This window comes from Siphateles boraxobius, unplaced genomic scaffold, assembly GCF_051911475.1.
Source record: "Siphateles boraxobius isolate OS27281-9 unplaced genomic scaffold, OSU_SipBor_1 143, whole genome shotgun sequence".
NCBI classification, from domain to species: domain Eukaryota; kingdom Metazoa; phylum Chordata; class Actinopteri; order Cypriniformes; family Leuciscidae; genus Siphateles; species Siphateles boraxobius.
In genome coordinates this window covers 619,509-645,135 of record NW_027508748.1, presented here as the reverse complement: position 1 = coordinate 645,135, position 25,627 = coordinate 619,509, and the positions used below count along the sequence as shown (strand labels likewise).

Below are 25,627 nucleotides of genomic sequence, written 5' to 3'. Positions count from 1 at the left end.
TGTATTGTATTGTTAATACATTCACACACTGTAAAAGCTGTTGGTCTGTTACTCAGTTAATGACACAATTACATCAATATCAGTGTGTCTGATTCTTTACACTCTTCATTCTGATTTAAGGTCAAATCTTCCATCCAGACCAGTTAAAAACAAAACTGTGTTCATGCCTGTGATTCAACCACAAGACTTTAATGAAAGCATGTATCCTGGTTTCAGGTAAAATGCAGGACTTTAGTTGTTGCTGTTGTTTAATTATAGTTTCTGCAATATACATTACACATTAATCATGTGTTTGAATGATGATTGAAACATTTCAGAAACCTAATGGTGCTCTGTGTCCCATTATACGGCAAAAAAAATCTATTTTATAATTTATGGTTATTTACTTATCTGACTTGTGTAATAATGTGTATTTTAATCTTACAGCCATGGCTCTAAACCTACTGAAGTCCTCAACACATTGAGATCAAATCTGAGACAGAGGTTTGAGTGTTTGTATGAGAGAATATCAAAGCAGGAACACCCAACACTCCTGAAGGAGATCTACACAGAGCTCTACATCACAGAGAGTGAAAGTGGAGAGATCAATAATGAGCATGAGGTGAGACAGATTGAGACACAGTCCAGGAGAGCAGAAACAGAGGACACACCGATCAAATGCAGTGACATCTTTAGACCTTTACCTGGACAAGACAAACCCATCAGAACTGTGCTGACAAAGGGAGTCGCTGGCATTGGAAAAACAGTCTCTGTGCAGAAGTTCATCCTGGACTGGGCTGAAGGGAAAGAGAATCAGGACGTCCAGCTCATATTTCCACTCGCTTTCAGAGAGCTCAACTTGATGAAGGACAAAACACTCAGTCTTTCAGATCTTCTTCATGTCTTTTTCCCTGAAACCAGAGAAATGGAAATATCCAGTGATGAGTATAAAGTGCTGTTGATCTTTGATGGTCTGGATGAGTGTCGTCTGTCTCTGGATTTTCAGAACAATGTGAGGTTGTGTGATGTGACTGTATCAGCCTCAGTGAACGAGCTGCTGATGAACCTCATTGTGGGGAATCTGCTTCCCTCGTCTCTCATCTGGATCACCTCCAGACCAGCAGCAGCGGATCTCGTCCCCTCTGAGTGTGTCCATCGAGTGACAGAGGTACGAGGCTTCAGGGACACACAGAAGCAGGAATACTTCAGAAAGAGAATCAGTGATCAGAGTCTGGCCGACAGGATCATCTCACACCTGATGTCCTCAAGGAGCCTCTTTATTATGTGTCAAATCCCAGTGTTCTGCTGGATCTCAGCCACTGTTCTAGAGAAGATGTGGAGTGAAGCAGAGAGAGGAGAGATTCCTAAGACTCTCACTCAAATGTACACACACTTCCTTCTCATTCAGACCACCATCAAACATGACAAGGACTATGAGAAGAAAGTGAAAGATGAAGACATGATTGTCAAACTGGGGAAACTGGCGTATCGGCAACTTGTGAAAGGACACCTGATCTTCTATGAGGAAGACCTGAGAGAGTGTGGCATTGATGTGACCGAAGCATCAGTTTACTCAGGATTGTGCACTCAGATCTTCAGAGAGGAGTTAGGCTTGTATCAGGGGAAAGTCTTCTGCTTTGTTCATCTGAGCATTCAGGAACATCTAGCAGCTCTATATGTGCATCTCTCCTTTATCAACAATAACATCAATGTGTTTGACCAGATTACCAAACCAACTAATGGAGACACAGTTTCACTGTCTGATCTCCATCAGAGAGCTGTGGATGAGGCTTTACACCGTAAAAATGGGCATCTGGACCTTTTCCTTCGTTTCCTTCTGGGTCTGTCAGTGAAGTCTAATCAGAGTCTCTTACAAGAACTAAAGACACAGACAGCAATCAGCTCTCACAACAATGAGAAAACAGTTGACTATATTAAAGAAAAGATCAGCGAGAATCCCTCTCCAGATAAATACATCAATCTGTTTCACTGTCTGAATGAACTGGGTGATCTTTCACTGGTGAACGAAGCTAAACCTCATATGGGCCGCAGGGGATTACGTAATGTGAAACTCTCCTCGTCTCAGTGGTCAGCTGTAGTGTTTGTGTTGTTGTCCTCAGAGAAGACACTGCAGGAGTTTGACCTAAAGAGATTAATTGGATACAGAAATGATACGTAAGTAACACTTGAGTGCAATCATTACAGTCTAAAACATTATGAACAAAGAGAAACTCAGAGATCAGAGGTGTTTAAATCACGGGGCATAGATTGATTTCTGGGATATTGTACATAATTTGCGGGTGTTTCTCAAACCGTGGCTGTGTCCTAGTAAGGCTGCATATCTCGACTGCCACGTCATCAAGCGCCTATGAAGGCTGTCTCAGTTTGAAGGATCTTTTGAAGACAGGCTTCGTTTTGTGTCTTTAATTCCGCTCATTTTGAAGGATGCATCAAGTGTATCCTTTGTGTTCTTCAATCTCCCACAATCCTTTGCACACATTCCAATTCATGTAAAAGAACTGATGGAAAGTTCATTATGTGTGTGTTTAATGCTGAGGACTTGAGTCTACAAGCCTCAGAAGGAATGGTATAACTTAATTTTCCAGTTGAGTGCGCAAGCCTTTCCAAGTAAACTCATTTGATTGCTGTGTGCGCACCATCTGCGCGATTACAATAATTGGGCTGCAATCTGCCTCCTGATGATGAAAATTACGTCACACGGATGGCCAAAGTAAACTTGATAAAACAGTTAATTGCCTTGATGCCGTTCCTGGTGGCGTTCAGCTCTTCACAGCGGACGGGGCATATTAAATTGTGGTTGTTGTTATTATTAGGCTACTTTTATCATTATATTTATATTACAATTAATTTGTCCCACAATAATTTCATAGCGCATCACCACATACAGTAACAGACACGCTGAGAGGATAAAAGATTAGATTAACTTACTTCTCATTTCAAAAACAACCTGCTTAACACAAAATAATTATTGGTTCATGAAAATACGCATTGTTTCACTATGGGCCACAAGAGAAGTTTTAAGAAAATAAATGAGATTAATGTCTCATCGTCTGTAAGAGAATATGCGCCTTTAATGCAGCGTCAGATGCCAAAATCTCGGTTTGTTTTTACTGTCAGTTTCTGTAGTGAATAATTGACTGGGGTTTGAGACTTCTTCACTGACATAACTCTCACGCAAGTTTGCTCATGACTTGTGTGATATGTTATACAATGGCTCGCCTTTGAAAATATTTTCAATTTTGTGTTATTTTTCTTTTTCACAATGATTCACATTTCATGTGCTTGATTTCCCTTGATAATAAAATTAGGTAAATTATTAAATAAATTATTTATTAAACAAGTGGTAAATAAACAAGTTACAACCAAACAAACTTGTGTGCTTAAAATTTCTGTGAAAAATGTGTTGATGCAGGTACAAAAATACTTTTTTTCTTGCCCCCCCATTTTCAATTAGTGTCTCACAAAACACTGGCGATGAAGTTCTTCAGAAGCTGATGCCTGTGGTTACAGCGACTAGATCAGCTGAGTAAGTAACACTGAACAATCATCACTGTTAAAACATTATAACATTTCTTACTTAAACATAAGTGAATGGTTTAAAAAATAATATGAGTGTCACACTTCAGCTTTTAAACCTTCCACCTATCTGACCTTATTTGTGATCCACTTAACCGTTTTTTATGATATTTGTGTGAGAAATTTATTTCAAATATATGCATTTTTAATGTATGTATATAAACATTTATATTTTTTTATATATTCATTTTAATTTAATTTAATTGTTAATACATTTGAGTGCCGTGAGAGGTGACAAACGTTATTAAGACGCCAGTTTGTGTGTTAGCTTGCCGTCACTCCACATTTAGGATGTCTGTCTATTATTTGTTTGTTTTACTTTTATGTTTTACAACTTTTTGTGTGCATCTCGTGACACATGCATGGCTGTTCAGCGAACAATTTCAAGTTCAAATCATGGCTGCACATATCCAAAGCTATAGACCGAAGGCTTAGCAACGAAAGGGCGATCATAAATCAACTGTGAGCAATCCAAATGATAGATATCTTGTAAGATCCATGTGCAGTTTAATGGGGTAATCCGTAATCATAAACCAGCCAGGCAAAGGGTCAAAATCCATACAAAGACAGTCCAAAAACGGGAATGGAACGGAACTCAGAAGTGCAATCTGACATCAAACAAGGACTCCATGACAATAACTGAAATAGACAGGGTATAAATAGACAGATACAAACAATGTGAGCGGGAACAGCTGAGTGTAATGATCAGTGATGACTTCAGGCAAAGGATTATGGGAAATTCAGTTCGAGATGTGGTGGTGACGGTAAGTGGTGGTTTATCAGGTAACTGGATGCGCGTGCTGGAAGAGGAGACGCAGCAGGAGACGAGGCATACGGGCTGGAGTCTTGGTGAAACTTAAGAAACTGAGGATCCTAAACAGTGGAGTTAGACCAACGGCGAAGTCTTGGCCTAACTATTTGATACATGTTCTGCCTGTCAGATCAACACCATCAACACAACATTGGACTACACGGAAAGAGACGAGACGCGGAGGCGTGTTGCATTCATATTTGCGCTTTGTGAGACGAGCTGGGGCAACGAAGTTAAGTGCTGTTTCTTCTTCTAATCGGTCCCTTGAGCCGACCACAGTGCTGATGGCTTTGATAAACGCACGCTCAGTTGTCAACAAAACATTCATCCTGAATGACTATTATGTAAAATATGGGCTGGACTTTCTTTTTATTATTGAAACTTGGTTAAATGAAGCTGATACGAGCCCTCTTGCTGAGCTCTTACCAGGGGGATGAAGTACTTACCTCGAAGTACTTCGAGGAGTAATCATGAGATGTCAAAACGTAAAAAAAAAACCAACCATGGCTAAATGATGTAACACGGAATCTTGCCTCCTTTACACTGTCAGTGAAATGTGACCCAATTCCGATTTTTTTTATCATATGTGACAGATCGGATGTAAACAGGAAAAAAATGCATGCTACGGATATTTCGAGATCGGTTTCAGGCCTCGTTCATATGTGGAAATAAATCAGATATAAATCAGATATGTGTCAATGCGACTGTCGTGAACAGGCAGATCGGTTTTTCTGAGGCATCACGCGGTTTAATGACAAGAGGAACCCTGACGCACATCTGCAAAGGGACGTCATGGCCCGACGGAACGTCGTGTCCTTGTAGGAGAGGAATGTGGACAAACGTTGACAACATATCAAAGGTTGGCTTGCTCATCCTAAAGTTTCAGACCCACTTCTCCTCGTTAAAGCCTGCCACGATCTCATGAAAGTGCGTATCCATAGCACAAATTTCATTTCTCGTGCCATTTACGGCAAAAATAGTTTTTGCGTGCATATGATACGCTGTTTTCGCGTGCATATGATATGCACTTTATGGCGTGAAATACGCACGCACTCCACACCCCTAATCCTACCCAAGGGATTTACAGTGCGTATCATGCACACAAAAAACTGTTTTTGGTGTATAAATGGCACGAGAAATAAAATGATTGGTATAGATACTCCCTTACATGAGATCGTGTTGTATGTTCCCACCAGTCCTGAGATCTCTCTCGCACACAATAACTGAAGCATATGCATAGGCTGCAATGATGGAACTTTTCGTGAAGTTTGGCGAACTTCGCATATATCGCAAAGCTAGCATCAAGCATATTTCGCGTTCGTCCACTCTTATCCCAAATTAGTTGACTTTACTAGAAAGGTAAAACTTAATGGGATAAGTTGTATTAACACAGAACCTTAAGTCGATGCAGTAGACAAATCAAGTTTGCTTTAGTAGTCATTACTCAAAATCATTAGTGAACATAATTTTAATCCTTGAGCCATGTCGTCTAAGCTAAGTATTTTAAATTAAACATGCAAAGAAATATATAACAAATACAAAGCAAAACATTACTTATTACAACTTAAAATAATTTGTTCATATAAATAATGTTGGTTTTTTTTGTCCTTTATTATATTTTGACTATGAGATTATTGTATTTAAATATATTTGTTTGTAGACTGGAAGGGAAGAAATTAATCAATACATTTCAATGTTTTAATGCAATTCATGTTGATAAAACATTGCAAAGTAACACTCCAATGTGTTATTGCAGCAATTACCAAAAAACAGTATTAAACCAAAAGGTATTAACACTTCTTGGTAACAATTCCAACTTGTTTAGTGAAGGAATATGACACAGCCTTCAATAATATCTGTGACATCCTTGTGAACAACTCTGTACACTTCCACTGCATCATCACAAGAACCTGTAAAATAAAAGAACAAAAGAAAACTTTTAGCACAACTCAGTTGAAATTTATATTAAGCCCACCACAAATCCACAACCAACCTCTTACTAACTTTAGTACTACTACTAAAGGTGTGATCTCGTCCACTGAAAAGTTCTCTAAGTTACCGCAATAGAAGCAACAAATCACTAATGTACAACTTAAACACAATTTCGAATTGACACTTTATATTCAACAGAGATAAGCTAGCCTCAGTCCCAAGCATGTAGACACGTGCTAACATTGTAAACTCTGTCAACAGACACGTTAGCACTATGCTAACTTTACCGTTTACCTTACTTGTTGTCTACGGACCACTCATTTGGTCGGTCAATTTTCCAGGAAAACTAACTTTACTTACAAATACTTTGTTTAAACACTCACCATTCGACTTGAAGCAATGTTTCTTTCAATAACCAATAGCCTTCACAGCCACGACGGCGCCACGAGCGGCACTTCTTCACTCGGCAGTTCACTGGGCACTCACGGGGAGACTTTCAAATGACCCCGCGCCTCTCCATACAGAAACTTGACATCCTAAGTTATTTCTGCTTAACATGATCAGTGCACTGCATCCTTCAGCTAAATATTACAGACAGCTAATTTGATTTAGTCATGAATGTGGTTTTGAGCAAAACATGAAATAAAAATTAGTCACCACTCAAAAGTTTATTTACACGTAAATCTGAGTTTACAGTGTGTGCCAGAACCCCCTTTAAGCATGCGCTGTCATGAACCTGGTATCTTCCTCTGTCTCTGGTCATTTTTCACACACACACACACACACACACACACATACACATACACACACACACATACATGCACTCTTTCGCACACACACACAAACACTTCATTACACGTGCTCATTCACTCCCAGCTGTTCCTCAATCTTCCATCTCATCATCCTCTCCTTTCCTCACCTGTCCCTTATTCTCTCTTATTAGCCTCTCTACTTCTGGGCACCTTCTTTCCTTTCTCCTCTGCCAGATTATTGTTTGAAGTCACGTATGTTATTGATCTCTGTCTACGCTCCAGATTCCTGTCTTATCAAGTCCTGTCGGGTACGTGTCTACTCTGGCTGTTTGTTGCTAAACTTGTGCTCTGCCCAGCTTCCTGCTGTTGTGAGCTGACTACGGACCCGTGTAACCGCCTGCCGTCCTTGATTTTGTTTTCGCCTTTCTACCTGGACCATCCGTATTCAGCCCTGGGCCTGGAGTTTGCTGCTGATATTTCGACTAAGCTATTTTGTTTGTTTCTGCCCACGGCATTCCTGAGTTATATAAAGAGACTGTTACCTGCTTTCGCGTTTGGGTCCTCTCTCCTTATCCGTGACATGCGCAATGTTTCAGATAGTATTTCAAGTGAAAACACATGAAGTGGAAATGGGTCACAATTGAAAGAACATGTAAACGGACGGTCAAAAAAAATCAGATATAGGCAACCAATCAGAATTGTGCATCAAGACCTGCAGTGTAAACGAGTCCTCTGAGGCTGGTTTGTCAGCATGCAGAGCGTAAGTGGCTGAAAGATAAATTGCAAGTATCTTATGATATTCTTAGAGAATCTCTATCAAACTATCAAAACTCTGTAAGAGCTGCTAGATCTTCATATTTTTCGTGAATTATAGCACATAATGCAAATAAACTCTTATTCGGTCGAATATCGTGCCTGTAGGCAATGTTTTAGTCGATATAATGACTCCTTTTCATTGTTTAAGTCAATTTGAATCGATTACATTTGCTCAGTTGGAAACGATAATGCATTTAAAACCGACCTCCTCACTCTATGACGTTCTCCCGTTGCAATTGTTTAAAGAGGTTGTAGACATTATTGGTGCCAGTATATTATTGATTATCAATAGTAGTTTATTTTATGGAACTGTACCATCAGGGTTTAAGGATGCTGTTATTACGAAATTGCCTTTTATGAATAAGATCTTAGAGAAAGTTGTCAATAATCAACTTACAGACAACAACATATATTTTTTTAAGTCTGGATTTAGAACCAAACATAGCACAGAATCAGCATTATTAAAGGTTACAAACAACATTTTGTCAAGTATTGACGAGAAAAGTGTTGCCTTAATGATGTTAAATTTAAGTGCAGCCTTCGATACTCTAGATCACGCAATTTTAATAGAACGCCTCAGAGATTATGTAGGGATCAATGGCGTAGTTAAGTGGCTTTCCTCTTATTTGCATGACAGGGCAAGCTCTGTTTAAATTGGAAATTATGTCTCTGCATCCGCGATTATTTCTTGGGGGGTTCCTCAGGGATTAATCCTTGGTCCGACTCTGTTCTCATTATACATGTTACCCCTGGGGTCCATTTTTAAGGAGCATAATATTAATTATCACTTGTATGCTGATGATTTACAACTGTACTTTTCTTTGGAGTGTGATGGCTGTACATCTTTTACTAATTTTTATAAGTGCTTGACTGAGGTAAAGGGATGTCTAGCAAATAATTTTTATTTAGTTTATTATGTTTGGGAACAAAGAGCTTGGGAATGGTGTGGCTGGAAATTATGGACTATTGTCCAACAATATGCATAGTTATGTGAAGAACCTTGGAGTATTTTTCGATTCTGAAATATGCTTTGATCGTCAAGTTAACAGCGTTGTCAAATCATCTTTTTTTCAGTCAAGAAAAATGTCTAAACTGAAACCCATCCTTTCATACAAGGACTTGGAGATTGTTTTGCATGCCTTTGTTTCAACCCGGTTAGACTATTGTAATGCTCTTTATCTAGGCATAAGTAAATCACTGGTTACTCATCTTCAGTGTGTCCAAAATGCTGCAGTGATATTCTTAACAACTACCAGAAAACGGGATCACATAACACCTGTATTGATATCCCTTTACTGGCTACCTGTTTAATACAGAATTTAATACAAGGTGTTAATGTTTAGTTTTAAAGCATTGCATGATCGAGCTCCTGAATATATAAAGGACATGTTAATCCCTTATCAGTCTCAACGTCACCTACGCTCCTCGCAGAACATGTTCCTAACCGTCCCACTGTTTCGCTTGAGGTGTAGTGGAGATCGCGCCTTTTCTATTGCGGCTCCTGCACTTTGGAATGTGTTGCCATTATCTTTAAAATCCTTGTCCAGCATGGATTTAAAAAGGACTTGAAGACTTATTTTTTTATCAACCTTTTGCCGTTTGATTAGGTCTGAGAACTGTGAGTGATTTGTTGTTTGATTTTCTTGGTGTCATGTTTTGATGTTTTTTTATGTTTCTATGTATTATAGCGTTATTTACTACTTATGGACAGCACTTTGGTCCATTCTAATAGTTTTGAAAGTTTTTTTTCTCTCTCCCCCTCTCTCTCACCTGCTTCGTTCCTGCACCCTATCCACCTGTTCGTAATCATAATCAATAATTGAGATCGCACCTGCTCCTCCTTTGTTCTGATCTCTCTTGCTATTTAGTGTCTACCTGTTTTGGGCTTCTTTGCCATATTATTGCTAGCCGCTTCATGCTTGTGGAGTTGTTTCTCTTCTGAGCAGTCACTGTTCTATTACCCTGCTGTCTCTATTTGTGGTGCTGTGGGCATCGACTGGGGCTGTTCGCTCGTCATCATCTGTCTGCTGCCAATGCGAGATCCGTCCATGACTGAGGACTAGGGATGGGCAAATGAAGCCTCATGAAGCACTGAGGCTTTCCCCTGATTGTTCAGGGAAAAGATTCAAAGCATCAGGAGTGTCAAAAACAGCGCCATCTTGTGGCAGCCATAAACCCGAGTGTGCAACGCTGTTGTTTTATCTCTTAAGCTCAAATAAAAGCCTGCCAATGCTAAATGTTTAGTTTTCTGATAATATAGTTCACATATTAAAGTGTGGCAATAAATTAAATGTAACAACTATCTTAATACTAATTATAAAAATACCAACAGAGTTGCTTGATGCAAGTAAATGGTGGTTTAATTATTTTATGGTTTATATGCTGTTTATATGGCAGGATATATGATCATGTAACATAGGCTATAGGCTTATTTATAAAAAAAAATGTTAGTAAATGGACTTAAACTTCCAAAAACCTATAGAGTAGTGGTCTGGGTTCAAACATTCCAACATGCAAATTGAAGCATTCACGTGACTGGAAAGAAAGTGAGGCTTCGTTTTTCATTGATCACGTGTTTCTCTGAAAACAATACGCACTCCGGCACGAATTTTCATGAGAAATTGCACTGCAATCTCGATACATGCTTTGAAGCTTCAGTGTCATATGTAACATCATAGGACTATTCCTGAGTTTCCAGACTGTTTCTTCCTGATTTCTTCACCGGTTCTGCATCCACGATCAAGCCCTTACCTCTTGGGTTTGGGTCCCCTCTTCGTTCTCTGACACTTTCTCTCTCACATAGAGACATGATCTCTCAGAATAACAGTCTCTTAGAAAACTCACTGACATATTAAATTAATTGTTTAAAAAAAGAGATATTGCTCAAATTATAAACGGTTAAGAAAAAAGTTATCTTTTGATCTAAGAGAGTGAAGAGTGTGTCATTGTTCTCTACAGGTTGGATAATTGTGGTGTCACAGATGAAGGTTGTGCTGCTCTGGCTTCAGCACTGAGATCAAATCCCTCACACCTGAGAATACTGGATCTGTCTGGGAATAAACTAGGAGACTCTGGAGTGAAGCTGTTCTCTGCTGTACTGGATAATCCTCACTGTAAACTGGAAAAACTGTGGTAAGATCATCTCTATAATTAAGTAATAAATAATTAAGTAAGAAATCATAATCAACCACCCCTTTAAGAGTTCCTTAAAATGTTTACAAATACATTAAGAACTAACACACCACACGCACACACAGACACAGACACACACACACACACACACACACACACACACACAAACAGACACAGACAATGCTTAAACTTATTTTACACACAAGCTCAAACAAGACCAAAACAATGGATTTTTACTGGCAAATTTACCAGTGCTCGTAAGAACTCTCCTGGCCGTGATTAAAGCATTTAAAGGACATTTGCTGGAGGTCTGTCTGTTATTTTCTACTGCGCAGCAGGTTAGTTTAGGCTAAGTTAGAAAACAAGTTAGAATTACAATGTAAACTCGGCTGTAGTCGATTAGTAGACTCGCTGGAGTATAGGATTTTAAACGGATGCTGTAGTCGATTTGTAGACTCGCTGATGTATAGGATTTAAGTGTTGATTAGTAGACGCTTGGGCGATTTAACTGGGTGTCCCAGATAAAAGAGCACTAGAGACCTTACTACCAATCTCAAGTGATAGTGTTAATTTAAAAGCACTAGAGACCTTACTATCGATCGAAAGTTATAGTGTTCAATCAAAATAATTAGGATCCAGGTACGCAGTTTGGTTTAGGGAAAAATCCACAACACCATACATTCTATAAAGCACTCTGAGATGGGTCTTTTTTTATTGAATTTCTGCAGCAAAAGACCTTAACCCAACAAAACAAAAATGTAGAGAGGCTTCAAAAGAAACTGCAGTGCAAAACTCAATCTATGATCAATACAATATACTGTGTGTTGTATAAGGGCATACCTGACACATATAAAATAATGCAGTTTCTGTAATTCCATCTGATGTTAGTGTTTTTATGACATTGTGCTATGATTGACTAAATCTTCCTGTTGGATGAGAACATATGTTAGTGTTTTGAAAAATATTTTGAGACATGTTTGCAGTGTTTTGGTAGACATAGTGTATTGTTGCTAGTGTATTATTGTATTTTGAAAATTAGTGTTGGAGTTTAGTTTACAATGTGTGATTTTGAGCATGAAATTAACTGTTTTGCCAATTGTGTGTTGTAGGTGTGTTGGTGCGTTAAGAGTTTAGGAAATTTGTTAAAAGTATTTAAAAAATTGTTATAGCGATTGTAAAAAAAACTGTAACAGTCACTTGTGGCCACCTAGTGGCGAAACAATTTGATTGATAAATGCGTTATTTTAAGGGCCAAGTTTCTATCAAAAGCTGATTTACTCTATTTTGATCGCTACCATAGACATCAGTGTTTATATTTGAACTTTTATCCCAGTACTTCTATGATAATTTGATCTATTGTATCACAAAAATAATGATACTGTTATGAGGTTTAAAAGCCCTTTTGTGAAGCTGTTTTATGACAACTCTCTCTGGGTCAGCGGCTGCTCCTACACAGATTTGAATGTTGCGATATGATTTTGTCAAAGGTTTAATAGACAGAGGAACTGGAAGAAGATCGCGTGTGTGTTTGAATGGAGATCACAGTATTTTAAAGATGAATCGTGCAGCTCTACTGTCTTATCTCTCTCTCAGCATATGAGTAGCGCGAGGGCTTTTCAGTGCATTCAGTCTCACGCCGCTTCCACACGTCCACATGAAAGGGATATTACGACACTCATAAATAACGCCACGTTTCATCCTCTGTTGAAACAAAAGTGGCTAACTTCTGTCAACTTCATCTATAAGCAAGGACAAAAATAAAGCAATTTAATATTGCTAACGAATATCGATTCTGGAATAAAAAAATATATTTTAAAATCGTAAAAAAAAAAAAAATTGCGATAGTTTGGTGAATCTATTTTTTTTCTCACAGCCTTAGCAATCACACATTCCTTACAATGTTTACAAATACATTAAGCGCACACACGTTGTCTTTTCATGTTTTATGGGGAATTTCCATAGAAATAATTATTTTTATACTGTACAAACTGTAGTTTATATTCCCAATCCTAACTGATGTATTTTAACAAGGTGAACTAATGATTATTTGTATATATTTCATATTGACAGCATTGTTATTTATTTTTTAAGTGTTATGTTTAGCTTCTGATATAGACTTAATGTGTGTCATTGTTCTTTACAGGTTGGATAATTGTGGTGTCACAGATGAAGGTTGTGTTGCTCTGGCTTCAGCTCTGAGATTAAACCCCTCACACCTGAGAGAACTGGATCTGTCATATAATAAACTAGGAGACTCAGGAGTGAAGCTGTTCTCTGCTGTACTGGAGAATCCTCACTGTAAACTGGAGGAACTGTGGTAAGATCATCTCTACCATAAAGACTCAGAGTGAAATATGATTAATATGTAGATACAATGCATACAATATATCTTTGGCATAAACCCAATCCGGCGGTTCAGTGACAGATTCCAGCTTGAACCGTCAGATCCTGCCGGGGGTAGGATCAGGCCTTATTTCACCTGAACCAGGGCTGTCACCATATCAGATTTATCACTACATGATTATCATGGCCAGAATAACTCACAATAACAATATATCGACATATCTATGGAAATCTTGAAAAAAATAATAATAATGCTATCAGTCAAATTCAACTTTACTCTCTTCATTTTCAAAAATAACACAATCACACCATCGCATACAAAAGGAACAAGTCCACTTAATGACAACCAGTTTAAGATAATGGAAACACTTTATCACAAGTATACAGTAACAAAGTGCTTACAAATCATTTGCAAACTCTTAGTTTATAGTTAATGCATATTATACAATGGTATATGAGCTGTAGTTAATATTTTAAGAGACTATATACAAATAGTGAGTTCTTCATTCATTGTCACTGTAATTAACAAAGTGTTATTGTTTAATTAGCTCTTATGTAAAAAGTTAGATAATGCTTTGTTAACACGCATTAACCATAAGTAGTTCTCACTTTAGATTAGGTCACGGAAAATCAGAACATGTAATTAAGTGCTTTAATACAGCCTTTATTCGACATTAATTAATTTAGTATTAAGAGTTCCTTAAAATGTTTATAAATACATTAAGCTCTTACACACACAAACACACTCTCTCTCTCTCGCACGTGCACTCATTCACTCACTCACTCACAGACACACACACATACTAGGGCTAGGACAATGCACCTATCTACTGATTCGATATTATCACAATACTTGGGTGCCGATACAATATGTATTGCGATTTTTAAGAATTGCGATTTTTAAGAATTGTTTCTATCAATAGCTGATTTACTCTTATTTTGATAGCTACCGTAGACATCAGTGTTTATGTTTGAACTTTAAACTTTTATCCCAGTACTTCAGTCTCACGTCGCTTCCATGCGTCCACTTGAAATGGATATTACGACACTGATAGATGACAATAAAATTGTGATAGTTTGGTGAATTGATTTTTTTTTTATCTCAGCCCTAACACACACACACACGTTTCTTAAAATGTTTAAAAATACATTAAGCACTGTGACTGATATGTTCTGAGTCACATGATGTTCCGAGTCACATGATGTTCCGAGTCACATGATGTTCCGAGTCACATGATGTGTGGAGCACCTGGCTTAAGAGAGTTTGAAGATGGCAGTTGAGCAATGCCTTCTGCAGTGGAAAGATGTGGGAAGTTAATCCCTGCATATCTCCTAAACAACCTGTGAGGTAAAAGGAACATTTCATTGATTTGCCTTGGGATTTATGGATCTTTTGGAAGTTGGTGGATGTTCAGAGAAACTACCTATGGTCCAAACGGCAATGGAGGACAGATCATTTCTCTGACTGACTGGGACAGATCATCAACTGACTGACTGGGCAAATATATTTTCATGTTGGGTTTGCAGTTGAGACTTTTGACCATGATACTTTGTAAGTATTATTTAAAGTGCTGAGAAAGCTCTTTTTGAACTGCACAGTGGACTGGTTGCTCAGTGCTGGTCTGAATGGACTTAAAGGTCTAAGTGCATGTACCAGCACCTATCCTGGATTGAGAACTCAGTCAAGAACTGTTAATGTGGATTTGTGACACTGGGGGTTTGCCCTCTAAGTGAGTTGAAAAGGAATTAACTGACTTTGAATGAATTTAACTTTTGAATGAACTGATTTGTTTGAATGAAAAGATTTTGTCATGTTAAATGAGCCCCATTGAGTATTTGAATTTCTGGGCTATTTTTCTTTAAAATTGAATAATTTTTTGGTTTCTGGTTTTGTAGGGTTTTTGTTTGCATTTGTGAACCATGAATGTTTTCCCCTGACTGAATATTATATTGCTCAAAAAACTAATAACAGTCTATATGAATTGAGCCTGTTGCTGGTTGTGTAGTAATTCTTAATCCACATATTAAGGGTACCAACTTTTTTTTAATGTTTGAATCCTTTGTATGGTTGACTGACTTTAAAGAAATTTAGTAGGTTGAAACCCCTGCTTGGCACCCCAATTAATTAGGTCAATCCGTTACAGCACACATGTTAGGTTTCCATGTTTTATGGGAACTTTCCATAGAAATAATTATTTTTATACTGTACAAACTGTATATTCAATCCCCTAATCCTAACTAATGTATATTTCTATACAACATGAAATGAGTATTTGTAGATATTTAATATTGACTTTATTATGTTATTTATTTTTTAAGTGTTATATTTATCTTTGGATATAGGCTTAATGTGTGTCATTGTTCTCTACAGGTTGTGTGATTGTGGTGTCACAGATGAAGGTTGTGTTGCTCTGGCTTCAGCTCTGAGATCAAACCCCTCACACCTGAGAGTACTGAATCTGTCTGAGAATAAACTAGGAGACTCAGGAGTGAAGCCGCTAAAGGATCTGGAGGATGATCCACATTATAAAGTGGAGACACTATGGTAAGAATAGTTTTTAGCAATTTTCATCATATTTACATTTAAATTTCAAATGGCTGATTTGCTCACTAGAAATAAAAGTAAAGGTTGTGTGTGTGTGTGTGTGTGTGTGTGTGTGTGTGTGTGTGTGTGTGTGTGTGTGTGTGTGTGTGTGTGTGTGTGTGTGTGTGTGAGAATATTTTGTCTGAGATCATCAGATTATGAGTCTTAAATTCAGCTTCATTTTCTGTAGGTCTCTGAAATTTAAATTGTAATTATGAGTTCAAATCTGCTTATAGTGTTGTGATTGATTGTGAAAATAATATTAATGTTATTTTCAGCTTTCCCCCTTTAACTGTCTCTTTGTGTGTAATAATCTGTTAATAACTGATACTAAATTTTAGGGCTGTGCAATTAATCGGATTTTGATTTCAATTTTGATTTTGCCTCCCAACGATTTCCAAAATAGTACAATCGCGTAAAAACGGATATTTTACCATGTTCTGTTTTGCTATTTTGTCTTATGTTCTGAATGACTCGGGCATGCGCACATCCGCCCCTCCCGAAGCCTATACAGTCATAAATTGCAAGCACAATAAACTTCACAATAACAATTGTCTAATTTAATATGGACTAGAGTGAGACCATCGACGTCTCTCGAGCTGTCGCGATCTCTTTCTGCTCGATTACTGTAGCGCCTCAGTTCAAGCGAACGGCAGCGCGCGTGCACATGACCTGATGATCATCTGTTCCGCTTTACAGCACGAAACACATCGAGAATGAACACAGGGAGCGACATTAACACTTGTCTGCTTGTCCGGGAAAAGGGAATTTTTGAGGTTCAAGTGAAAGAGTTTTACTTGCCCGACCGATCGAAACGCGAGATGATTTTGATCTTATACAGTCAGATTGGTAATGGATAGTTTCTGGAAGCTGCGCTGCCTAACAGCTCACACAAAAACTCACAGAAGAAACATACTGAGGTTGAAATGTTGAGTTTTTTTATTAATAATATATGATATAGTTAAGTAACATAACACGACTAAGGGCTGTTGTATAATATCACGATTGCAAATGTTACATTGAATTTTAAGTTTAATAAACAAGCAGCCTAGTTTATATGTAGTAACTTACATTTTAGATGCAAAATTGACTGGTTTTGTTCTATTTCACCGACGAAAATAGTTACAAAAGAAAAGCAACACTAACCGGTGTGTTTTGTTACTGAATAATTCATTATTTTGAATGAATCGTTTTAAAGAATGACTCGATTCGTTTATTATGACGGTCACTTGACGCCACCTATTGATTTATTGTTTAAAGGTATCATTGATTTTATTTTTTATTTTATTATTTGTTTAAAAATTCATCTTATAATATTTTTACAGTTGTAATTTTGCAGTGTAAATTAATTTGATTGATAACAGCCCTTTTTATGAAAACTGAATTTTATTAAATGTAAGAATTTGACATAAAACATATTTAGTTAGGTTTAATAAATTGTCCTTTATAAAGGTAAATAATTATTTTTTCCATAATCGAGCAGCCCTACTAAATTTGTAGTGAATGTAATGATCATTTCTGCTGGTTCTGTATCAGCTGTCCGTTGTGTGAAAGTGACCTTTCATGTCCTTTTGATTTTGTAAAGTGATTTTTAGCATCAGATAGAGGCTATATTATCATGTTTGAGAATTAATTAATATAGCTATGAAAGTAAAATAATGACAAATGTTTTTGAAACAAAAAAGCTTGTTGAATTGCTCTACTTGAAAAAATATGCATTGCATTAACCCTGCTTGCATTTTAATGCATTGTATTTTTAGAGCTTGCATTTTTATGGGCTGAAATTCAACATGGTTGTATATTTAAGCTGTGGATATTTCAATTCAAAACATTTCACACACGTTTTCATTATTAAAAATTCAATAATCAATATTCACCTTTCAGATTTCACTTCCAAAATATTCATTCTGTTTAAAAATACAACCTGTAATATTCGACAGGTAATTTTCGGTTCATTTTATTTCGCTTTCCAAATTCGCTTCCACAAATTCAGTGGTTCAAATTCGACAGAAAATTCAACGTTTGACATCCGGGAACAGCAGGAATATCAGTGGATTGCCGATTGATAATCTCCATAGCTGTTAGTCGACCTCACCAGCAGGTGGTGCAATTGCAGCTGTTGACCTCTATGCAGTTGATGAACAAAACTATAAAGCAAGGAGTAGAGAGACTCATTCATTCATAAAAACGGATTTACAAAAATGGAGCAAGTGGTAAGTATTTGTGATGATTATCAGGGCCAGTATATAGATATAGAAAAGTCAAATGTTGAATTTTCTGTCGAATTCATTGAATTTGTGGAAGCAAATTTATAAAGCGAAATAAAATGGACCGAAAATTGCCTGTCGAATATTATAGGTTGTATTTTTAAACAGAATGAATACTTTGGAAGTGAAATTTGAAATGTGAATATGGATTATTTAATTTTTAATAATGAAAACTTATGTGAAATGTTTTAAATTGAAATATTCACAGCTTAAATATACAACCATGTTGTTTTTCAGCCCATAAAAATGCAAGCCCTGAAAATCCGATGCATTAAAATGCAAGCAGGGTTAATGCATTGCATATTTTTTAAAGTAGAGCAATTAAACAAGCTTTTTTGTTACAAAAACATTTGTCATTATTTTACTCCCATATATCTAGTTAGTTTTCTTATGAAAAGATGTGACATATGTAATGTCTCATACTGCATATGTGATTGTTTGTGTGTTTAATTTTAGGTATAAATGACAGTCTGATCTTCTGGTGATCATCTGATGGTGAATAAGGATCCACTATAGAGACTCACAGTCAACAGAATCAACAGAGATTGAAGATACAGTGACTTCACTGTTATAAATTAAGACTTCATTTAGATTTCAACAATCCTGTGACAGCCCTGATGAGGCGGCAGTAAAACACCGTTTATTTGAAGTCATTGTTTATACAAAATGCAGTTTCTCATTCTTAGACCATTTTATTTGTATAAACACACAGTATAACCTCAAATAGTTTTGCGTTTTATTAGAGTAAATATAGAGCCTGAATGTGTTGGTGTTGTACCAGCAGAGGGAGACAAAGACTAATGAAAGATTAATTTTTCATAATTATGAGGAAACAGTTCAAGCTCACTTTTGGAAAACAAACAATGGAAACTTGAGTGTACATATGATGTTTTTAATAATAGTTTATTTCATTTGTATAAAAGTATTAAAGGGGTCACATGATGGGTTTTCATGTTTTCCTTTTTCTTTAGTGTGTTATGTAGCTGTTTGTGCATGTATAAGATCTGCTAACTTAAAAGCTCAAATTCTCATACAAAAAGATTTATTGTTTTTAATGCTGTTTGCTGCTACGACCTACATCTACTGACTAGCCAATAAAACTGCAATGGCGTATTGATAAAAGTGACATGACGCTAAAACTTAAAACTTCTTTTCTCAGGTTCTATTGACAAAATTGGCATGCCAAGTTAACCTCTTTCCCCCAAAAAAGATATCAGACATAAATGCATCTTTTAGTCTGAGGCCGTTTCGTCTGATGTCTAATTGTAGGAGACTTGACACCTGATGTTGTTTATCCTGAAATCTGAAGCCTTTCAGTCTGAGTCAAGGGTGCTGCACAAGTGCAGAAGAGTGAAGCCAAAGCGTCTCGATCGCCCCCTGGTGGCTGGTCCCAATATAGGTCATAAAGTCCGCCTCCCCATGAAGTCTAATGGACACTAAACAATTAAATTACACTTCAAATAATTTTTTCAAAGATGTTTTCTGTCATTTTATTTAATTTTTATCACGCTGATTTAATTTTAAGTGTTCGTTTTTTTAAAAATAAGTCTCAGTTCGTTATTTGATGCTATAAAAACGGGAATGTGACATCATGATTGACAGCTGTGTGATTGACAGCTTCTCTGAGCGAAGTAGTCACCAGGGCACCAACTGACTTTTTTGGGGGATTTTTAGGAGGAGTTTGGAGCTTCAACTTTAATTTCTACATGTCCATAACAGTTTATTTCACACAGTAAACTTTTCTGTTTCTGCAGGAGTGAGGGCGGGACCTTGATATCACAGCTTTAGTTCCTGCTCACTACTGCGCAAACTCGGGTCCCGCGTTCACTACTGCGCAGAAGCAGGTCCCAAATCTGCACAAGATGTCAGCGCCATATTAAGACTTTAGTGGCTTCACTTTTCACCAATGAAAGAGAGTGAAGGGGTGTCGTCCATCTTTTTTTACAGTCTATGGTGTGAGGCATGATGCCATTTTGTCATATGATTGAGGTCTGAGGATGTCCTAAAATGTTCACCATAGTACGAACGTCTGACACACACTCACTCACTCTCTCACACAGACACACACACACACAACTTATATTGTGTGCCTCAATGAGGCAGCTTCAACTCGAGCTCTGATATACCACCCAAAAGTGTAGAATAAATGTGGGACAGCAAGTTGGATTTAGCATGATCAAAATACTTAAGGATTTAAGTATATAGGATACCTAAAAGCTTATACATGATATCCCCAAAAGGAGTGTATGAAAAATGTTATAAAAAATTAAGCGGTATGAAGCATGAATGAACACACAAATGCTGCGGCAGTGATATCTAACGGGGCTCCTGAAGGAGCTGGGCTGGAACGCGTCTCTCTACTATGTCAACCATGTGGAGCTATGAGAGGTGCTCTAGCGTGAGCTGTGTTTGAAAGAGTGTGCCAGCATTCGTTGCTGTGTGAACAACATGAGGCTTGTGGAAGTTTGACTACAGTACATCTCCCTGCACTGTTGCGACAGTGACTTTCTGAAATTACTCCTGTGTGAGTATTTTTTGGGGGACTGGAGGTTTGAGTACAAGGCTAGAGTACACCTTGCCGCAACGTCCACAACATGGAGCCCCATTAATGCTTTCTGTACACCTAAAGACTTTGAAAAGATTAAGAAAAGACTTTATAAGATTATCAGCTCACATCTAAAGACTTGGGTTCACAGTTTTTAGTCTCAGAATAAAGACTTGCGATAATATCAAACATGTTTGATATGAAAGACTAGAGAAAGACTGGCATAAATCGGGTCGCCGACTGCAGATTATCACCTCACATTTAACGATCGAGATGACGGGAGCGCGCTGAGACTCCAGTAAGATTCCTAAAGACTGCCGGTCTTTAGTCTGGGACTGTGAAAATCCTTTGGTGTACGCCCGGCATAAGTCAAAGAACATGGGAGCCCTGATGTCACAGATGGGGAGGAGGTCCTCATACCTTAAGGCAAACGGGGCTCTGATATCCAAATCAAACCTCCCTACGTCAGAAAGAGGGAACCTACGGTATATAGATAAAATGCAGAACTACCGCCCTTCTGACGTCGGGGTTTAGATCAAGTAAAGACATAAGGGCACACTATGCTGGGCTAGGTAAGTGGAAAGATGCAAAATAGTAGGGAGAAGTGGGCCAGGCTATGGACAGATATGGTTGAATGGGGGTTGGCAAATTGAAAATGAAAATTGAATGACCATGTTTCAATTAATCGGTCTTGCTTTGTTTGATGTTGAAATGTATGGTGTCATGGTTGGCTTGGTTGGCTTAGCGAAATTATGTCTTCTAGACCTGAGGCTGAGCTAGCAAGAGTTAGCAGGTGGGAAATGAAAGGCCGGCCTTGGGGAATTATGTGCATTGCACAATTTAGGTGGCATAAGAGAGAAAGCAAATCACGTATTAATGGTTAGCTTCTAGCAATTATGATGCAATCTATTTTCTCTTTGGGGAGAGAAGCTTGGTAACAGAGTCTAGGAGGATTCCGAGAAATTCCAAGGATGTAGATGGGCCTTCAGTTTTTTGGGAGAGAGGGGAACTCCTAGTTTGGAGAACACAGTTCGGATGACAGTTAGGTGTTTTGCTGCAGGAAAATTACTTGGTGAAATGACGAGGAAGTTGTCAAGGAGATGGATGTGGTATGGGATTGCATGATTGTTTTGTAGGATCCACTAGAGCGCTTCGGAAAGCATGTCAAATATTTTGGGACTGCTTTTAAAGCCGAAAGTTAGACAGACTGCGAAACTAGTATTTTTCATGATATCGAATGCCAAACAGATGCCAGAAATCTTTGTGAATGGGCATGACTTTAAAAGATATAATGTCAACCTTTGCTAGCCAGGCTCCAAAACCGGCGTTTTTAATGAGAATGATTGCTTGGTCTTCAGGCATTAAAAAAGGAACTGGATGAAGTTTTTGTCTGGATGGTTGTCCAGTGCACTAGCTTATGAGGAAATAATGATTGGACTAGAGAAATAATTTTTAAAACTTTTTATTAAGGATTGCATAGGAGCAGCATACAGGGCAAATGGAACGGGGCATGAGCCCCGCCAAAGAAATTGCAGAAGTGGAGGAAGCAGCATCGTTGGCCCTGTCCCAAATGGCACCCTAAGCTCTCGCGGTCTTCCTATGTGTCTGCACTTGGAAGAAGTCTGCTGTCGAGCTCGCATCATTGCGGGCTCAGCAAAAGTGTGCATCGAGGGCGCATATCGACCGCAAAGGGGGCACTCGCGAGCACCCTTCTGAAACCTAAAATGACAAATGGGACACCCTAAGGTTTCATGGACCTAACGGACATGCGCATGCGACAGCAATTGTTAAGTCCACAAGAAGTGCATATGAATTATGCCATTTGGGACAGGGCCATTGTCTGTTGCAGCCTGATGTATTAAAGCTGTTGCACACTTGTCTGCCTGAAACTGAAGTGAAAATCTGGTTACGGTCACTCCTTGAGTAAGGGATGTATGAAGTAGATTGTGCTTGGGATGTTACTGGATGGGTTGGAAGATCTGGGTTGGGTTGAACTGCAGATGAAGCAAGAGAGGCTTTGAACTCCTAAGAAGACTCTATTGTATAGTTCGAGGTCCAGAGCTCCTCAGTATGGACATTGGTTCCAGTGTGTGAAGCGGGCAGGTGCATTTAGCTACGAAAAGCTTGTGGTAGGTGTAAAAATTATTACCTCCGAAAGACTGAGCTCTGCTATTATGGAGAGTTTGGAGGGGCAGATACAAGCTTACACATCACTGATCTACTGACATAATTCACACATCACAGTCACGCATGCATATTTACACATCCCCTTTATGAGAGTTTGGGGGGTTAATAGATGCATGTTTTCTGATGCAGTTTAATAAATAAAATAGCAGTTTAAAAGCAGTTTAATTGAAGTTTAATAAAAAAAAATTTTTTTGTTGTTTGAGTTGTTTGAGAACAACTTTTGTTGTTCTCGCACTGCAATCCTGCCTCAGTGTATTTTTGATAGCTCAAAAGCTACATTGGTGACCCGATGCACAAAAAATAACGTGTGATGTCGACGAACACTGTATCTCTGAAGCTGCCGAAGTTTTGGGAGCAACAAGCTTGGCTTGTGGCAAGGCTTGTGGTTCGCTCAAGCCGAAGCTCAGTTTGCATTACGAGACAGAACCGCGGACGACGAGATATGTTGTTGCAGCCCTCTGCAACTCCACAGCCGCACAAGATATCAGATGTCTAAGTCATTTGAGGGTGCTAAACTCGTTTTGGCACAAGCCACCTTGCTCTCCCATCCAGTTCCAGGTGCCCCCATTGCTCTTACTTCTGATGCTTCAGACTGCGCAGCTTCACAGAAACTGGTCTCATCAAAGTTTGTGTGGCATGGATAAAAGAAGGACATCCGAAACTGAGTTTCAGCTGTTGTAGCATTTCAGCGTGCTAAAGTACAAAGACACATCATGGCACCACTGGAAAATTTTTGATGTACCAGATTGACGTTTTGACCATGTCAACATTGACCTGGTGGGTCCACTGCCACCCTGTTTACTCATCTTCTGACCATGGTGGATCCAACCACAAGGTTGCCGGAGGCAGTACCATTGACCTCAACGACAACAGCGGATGTAGCACAGGCCTTTATTGACACTTGGGTTGCACGTTTCGACACACCATCGGACATATCTTCAGACCACGACCTCCAATTTACATCTTATATGTGGACAGAGGTGGCTCGAATTCTGGGAATGCAGCTTTACGATACTACAACATTCCATCCACAGGCAAATGGCCTCTGTGGACTATTTCATCGCTCTCTCAAAACTGCACTGAGAGCCAGTCTGACAGATGGACCGAGCGGCTCATCTGGGTCCTGCTGGGTCTGTGGACAGCTCCCAAGGAGGATCTACAAACTTCTTCAGCAGAGTTGGTATACGGTCAGCAGTGTTGTGCCTGAACGCGTTCACTGAACGATAGTTCATGAATTCGTTCATATTTTGGGCGAACGTGAACTGAACGTACTGTATTACTGCCTGATGAACGTTACTGTGAACTCGTTCATTCTGGTGTCTGTGAACGGCGTGCTCTCTCAGTTTAATTTCGTTCAATAGAGTGCCAGATTTCTATAGAGCCTTCCAGGCGAAAACCCGGCTAAAACACACCTAAACAGTCCTTAATATGTAGCGGAAAAACACCCAATCTGGCAACACCAGCCACCAGTGTCGCACCGCTGCACACGTAATCAACACAAAAAGCAGCAAGGAGGATCGTATGATCATTTTGAAAGTTTTGTTTTTTTCTGAAAAATATGTCTTTTTTATTTTAATAGACAAAGTTTACCACCAAATTTGGCCTTTGTTGTTAATCTCTGTTTAATTTTGGGGAAATATCATATACATAAACAAAAATGGGCTAAAGGAAAACCAAACTTTTTGTTATTTCAGATAGAAATGAAAAATTATATCGAGTTACTACTTGGGTTGAGAAACAGTAAAGCAAAACATACTAGGTCTTTATGTGAAGCTTTTATGCTATTTATATGATGATCTCATACCTGTTCCTTTTTATGTTATTTTTCTTTTTTTCTTTTATTTTCTTTTATTTGTATTAATTTTAATTACATTGTATTTTCTTTTCTATTTGCTGTAATGTATAACTATTTCAATAATAAAAATTAAAAAAAAGATCGTATGATAATTTAAACGAGTTTTATGACAAGGTCGGTGAGGATGGGAAAAATCTTACATTTCTGTGCAAACTTTGCCCGCCGATATAATAATTGCTGTCTGTGGTTCTATATGGGCTGTGGCAATAATTTAGAAAAATAATAGCTCGCAGCAACATATGGAAAAAAATAACTATGAACTAGTTCAAAATTTTAAAGTATGAACTTTGAACTGAAATAGTTCATTTTAAAATTTGTGAACTGAACTTTGAACTAGTTCATGTAGAAAGTGAACTTTCCCAACACTGACGGTCAGACTCTTCGGGTCCCGGGAGATTTCATTCTAGACAGCACAAAGTCCTGGAGTCTATCTTCTGAAAGCTCTGCCCTCTTAGACAGGATCAATGCTTTCAAACCTGTCCCTACTTCTCAGCATGGACTGGCAGTGGCTTGGATACCCAAAGACCTCTCTGCGGCTGAGTTCGTATTCATCCGTCATGATGCTCATCGGTATTCTCTGCGACCCCCCGTATGATGGCCCTTTTCGGGTTCTGGAAGCTGAAGCCAAAACCTTTCTAGTCGACATAGGAGGGCGCCCAGAACTAGTCACTGTCGATCGACTCAAACAAACTCATGGGGAGCAGGGTCAGCCGATGGTTCCAGCGCAGGTTCCAAGGAGGGGTCATCCAGCCACCAACAAGGAAACAGCCTCCAGGGAGGAATCTCAGACTGCTCAAGAGGTTCAGTCTGCTGCTGATTCACATCAC

At 38.4% G+C, this 25,627-nt stretch overlaps 1 protein-coding gene across 3 annotated transcripts in view; it reads left to right on the top strand.

Annotated features, from left to right (window-relative positions):
- The window catches only part of LOC143738312 (NACHT, LRR and PYD domains-containing protein 3-like), a 43,710-nt gene extending 24,458 nt beyond the window's left edge, over positions 1–19,252 (top strand). For all 3 annotated transcript variants that reach the window (XM_077230419.1, XM_077230417.1, XM_077230420.1), the window contains 7 exons: positions 121–216; positions 427–2,154; positions 3,455–3,526; positions 10,846–11,019; positions 13,163–13,336; positions 15,734–15,907; positions 18,670–19,252. In XM_077230419.1, coding sequence (XP_077086534.1) covers positions 121–216; positions 427–2,154; positions 3,455–3,526; positions 10,846–11,019; positions 13,163–13,336; positions 15,734–15,907; positions 18,670–18,679 — 2,428 coding nt within the window. In that variant the 3' untranslated portion in view covers positions 18,680–19,252. The remainder of the gene's footprint in view (positions 1–120; positions 217–426; positions 2,155–3,454; positions 3,527–10,845; positions 11,020–13,162; positions 13,337–15,733; positions 15,908–18,669) is intronic.
- Positions 19,253–25,627: the final 6,375 nt, after the last annotated feature.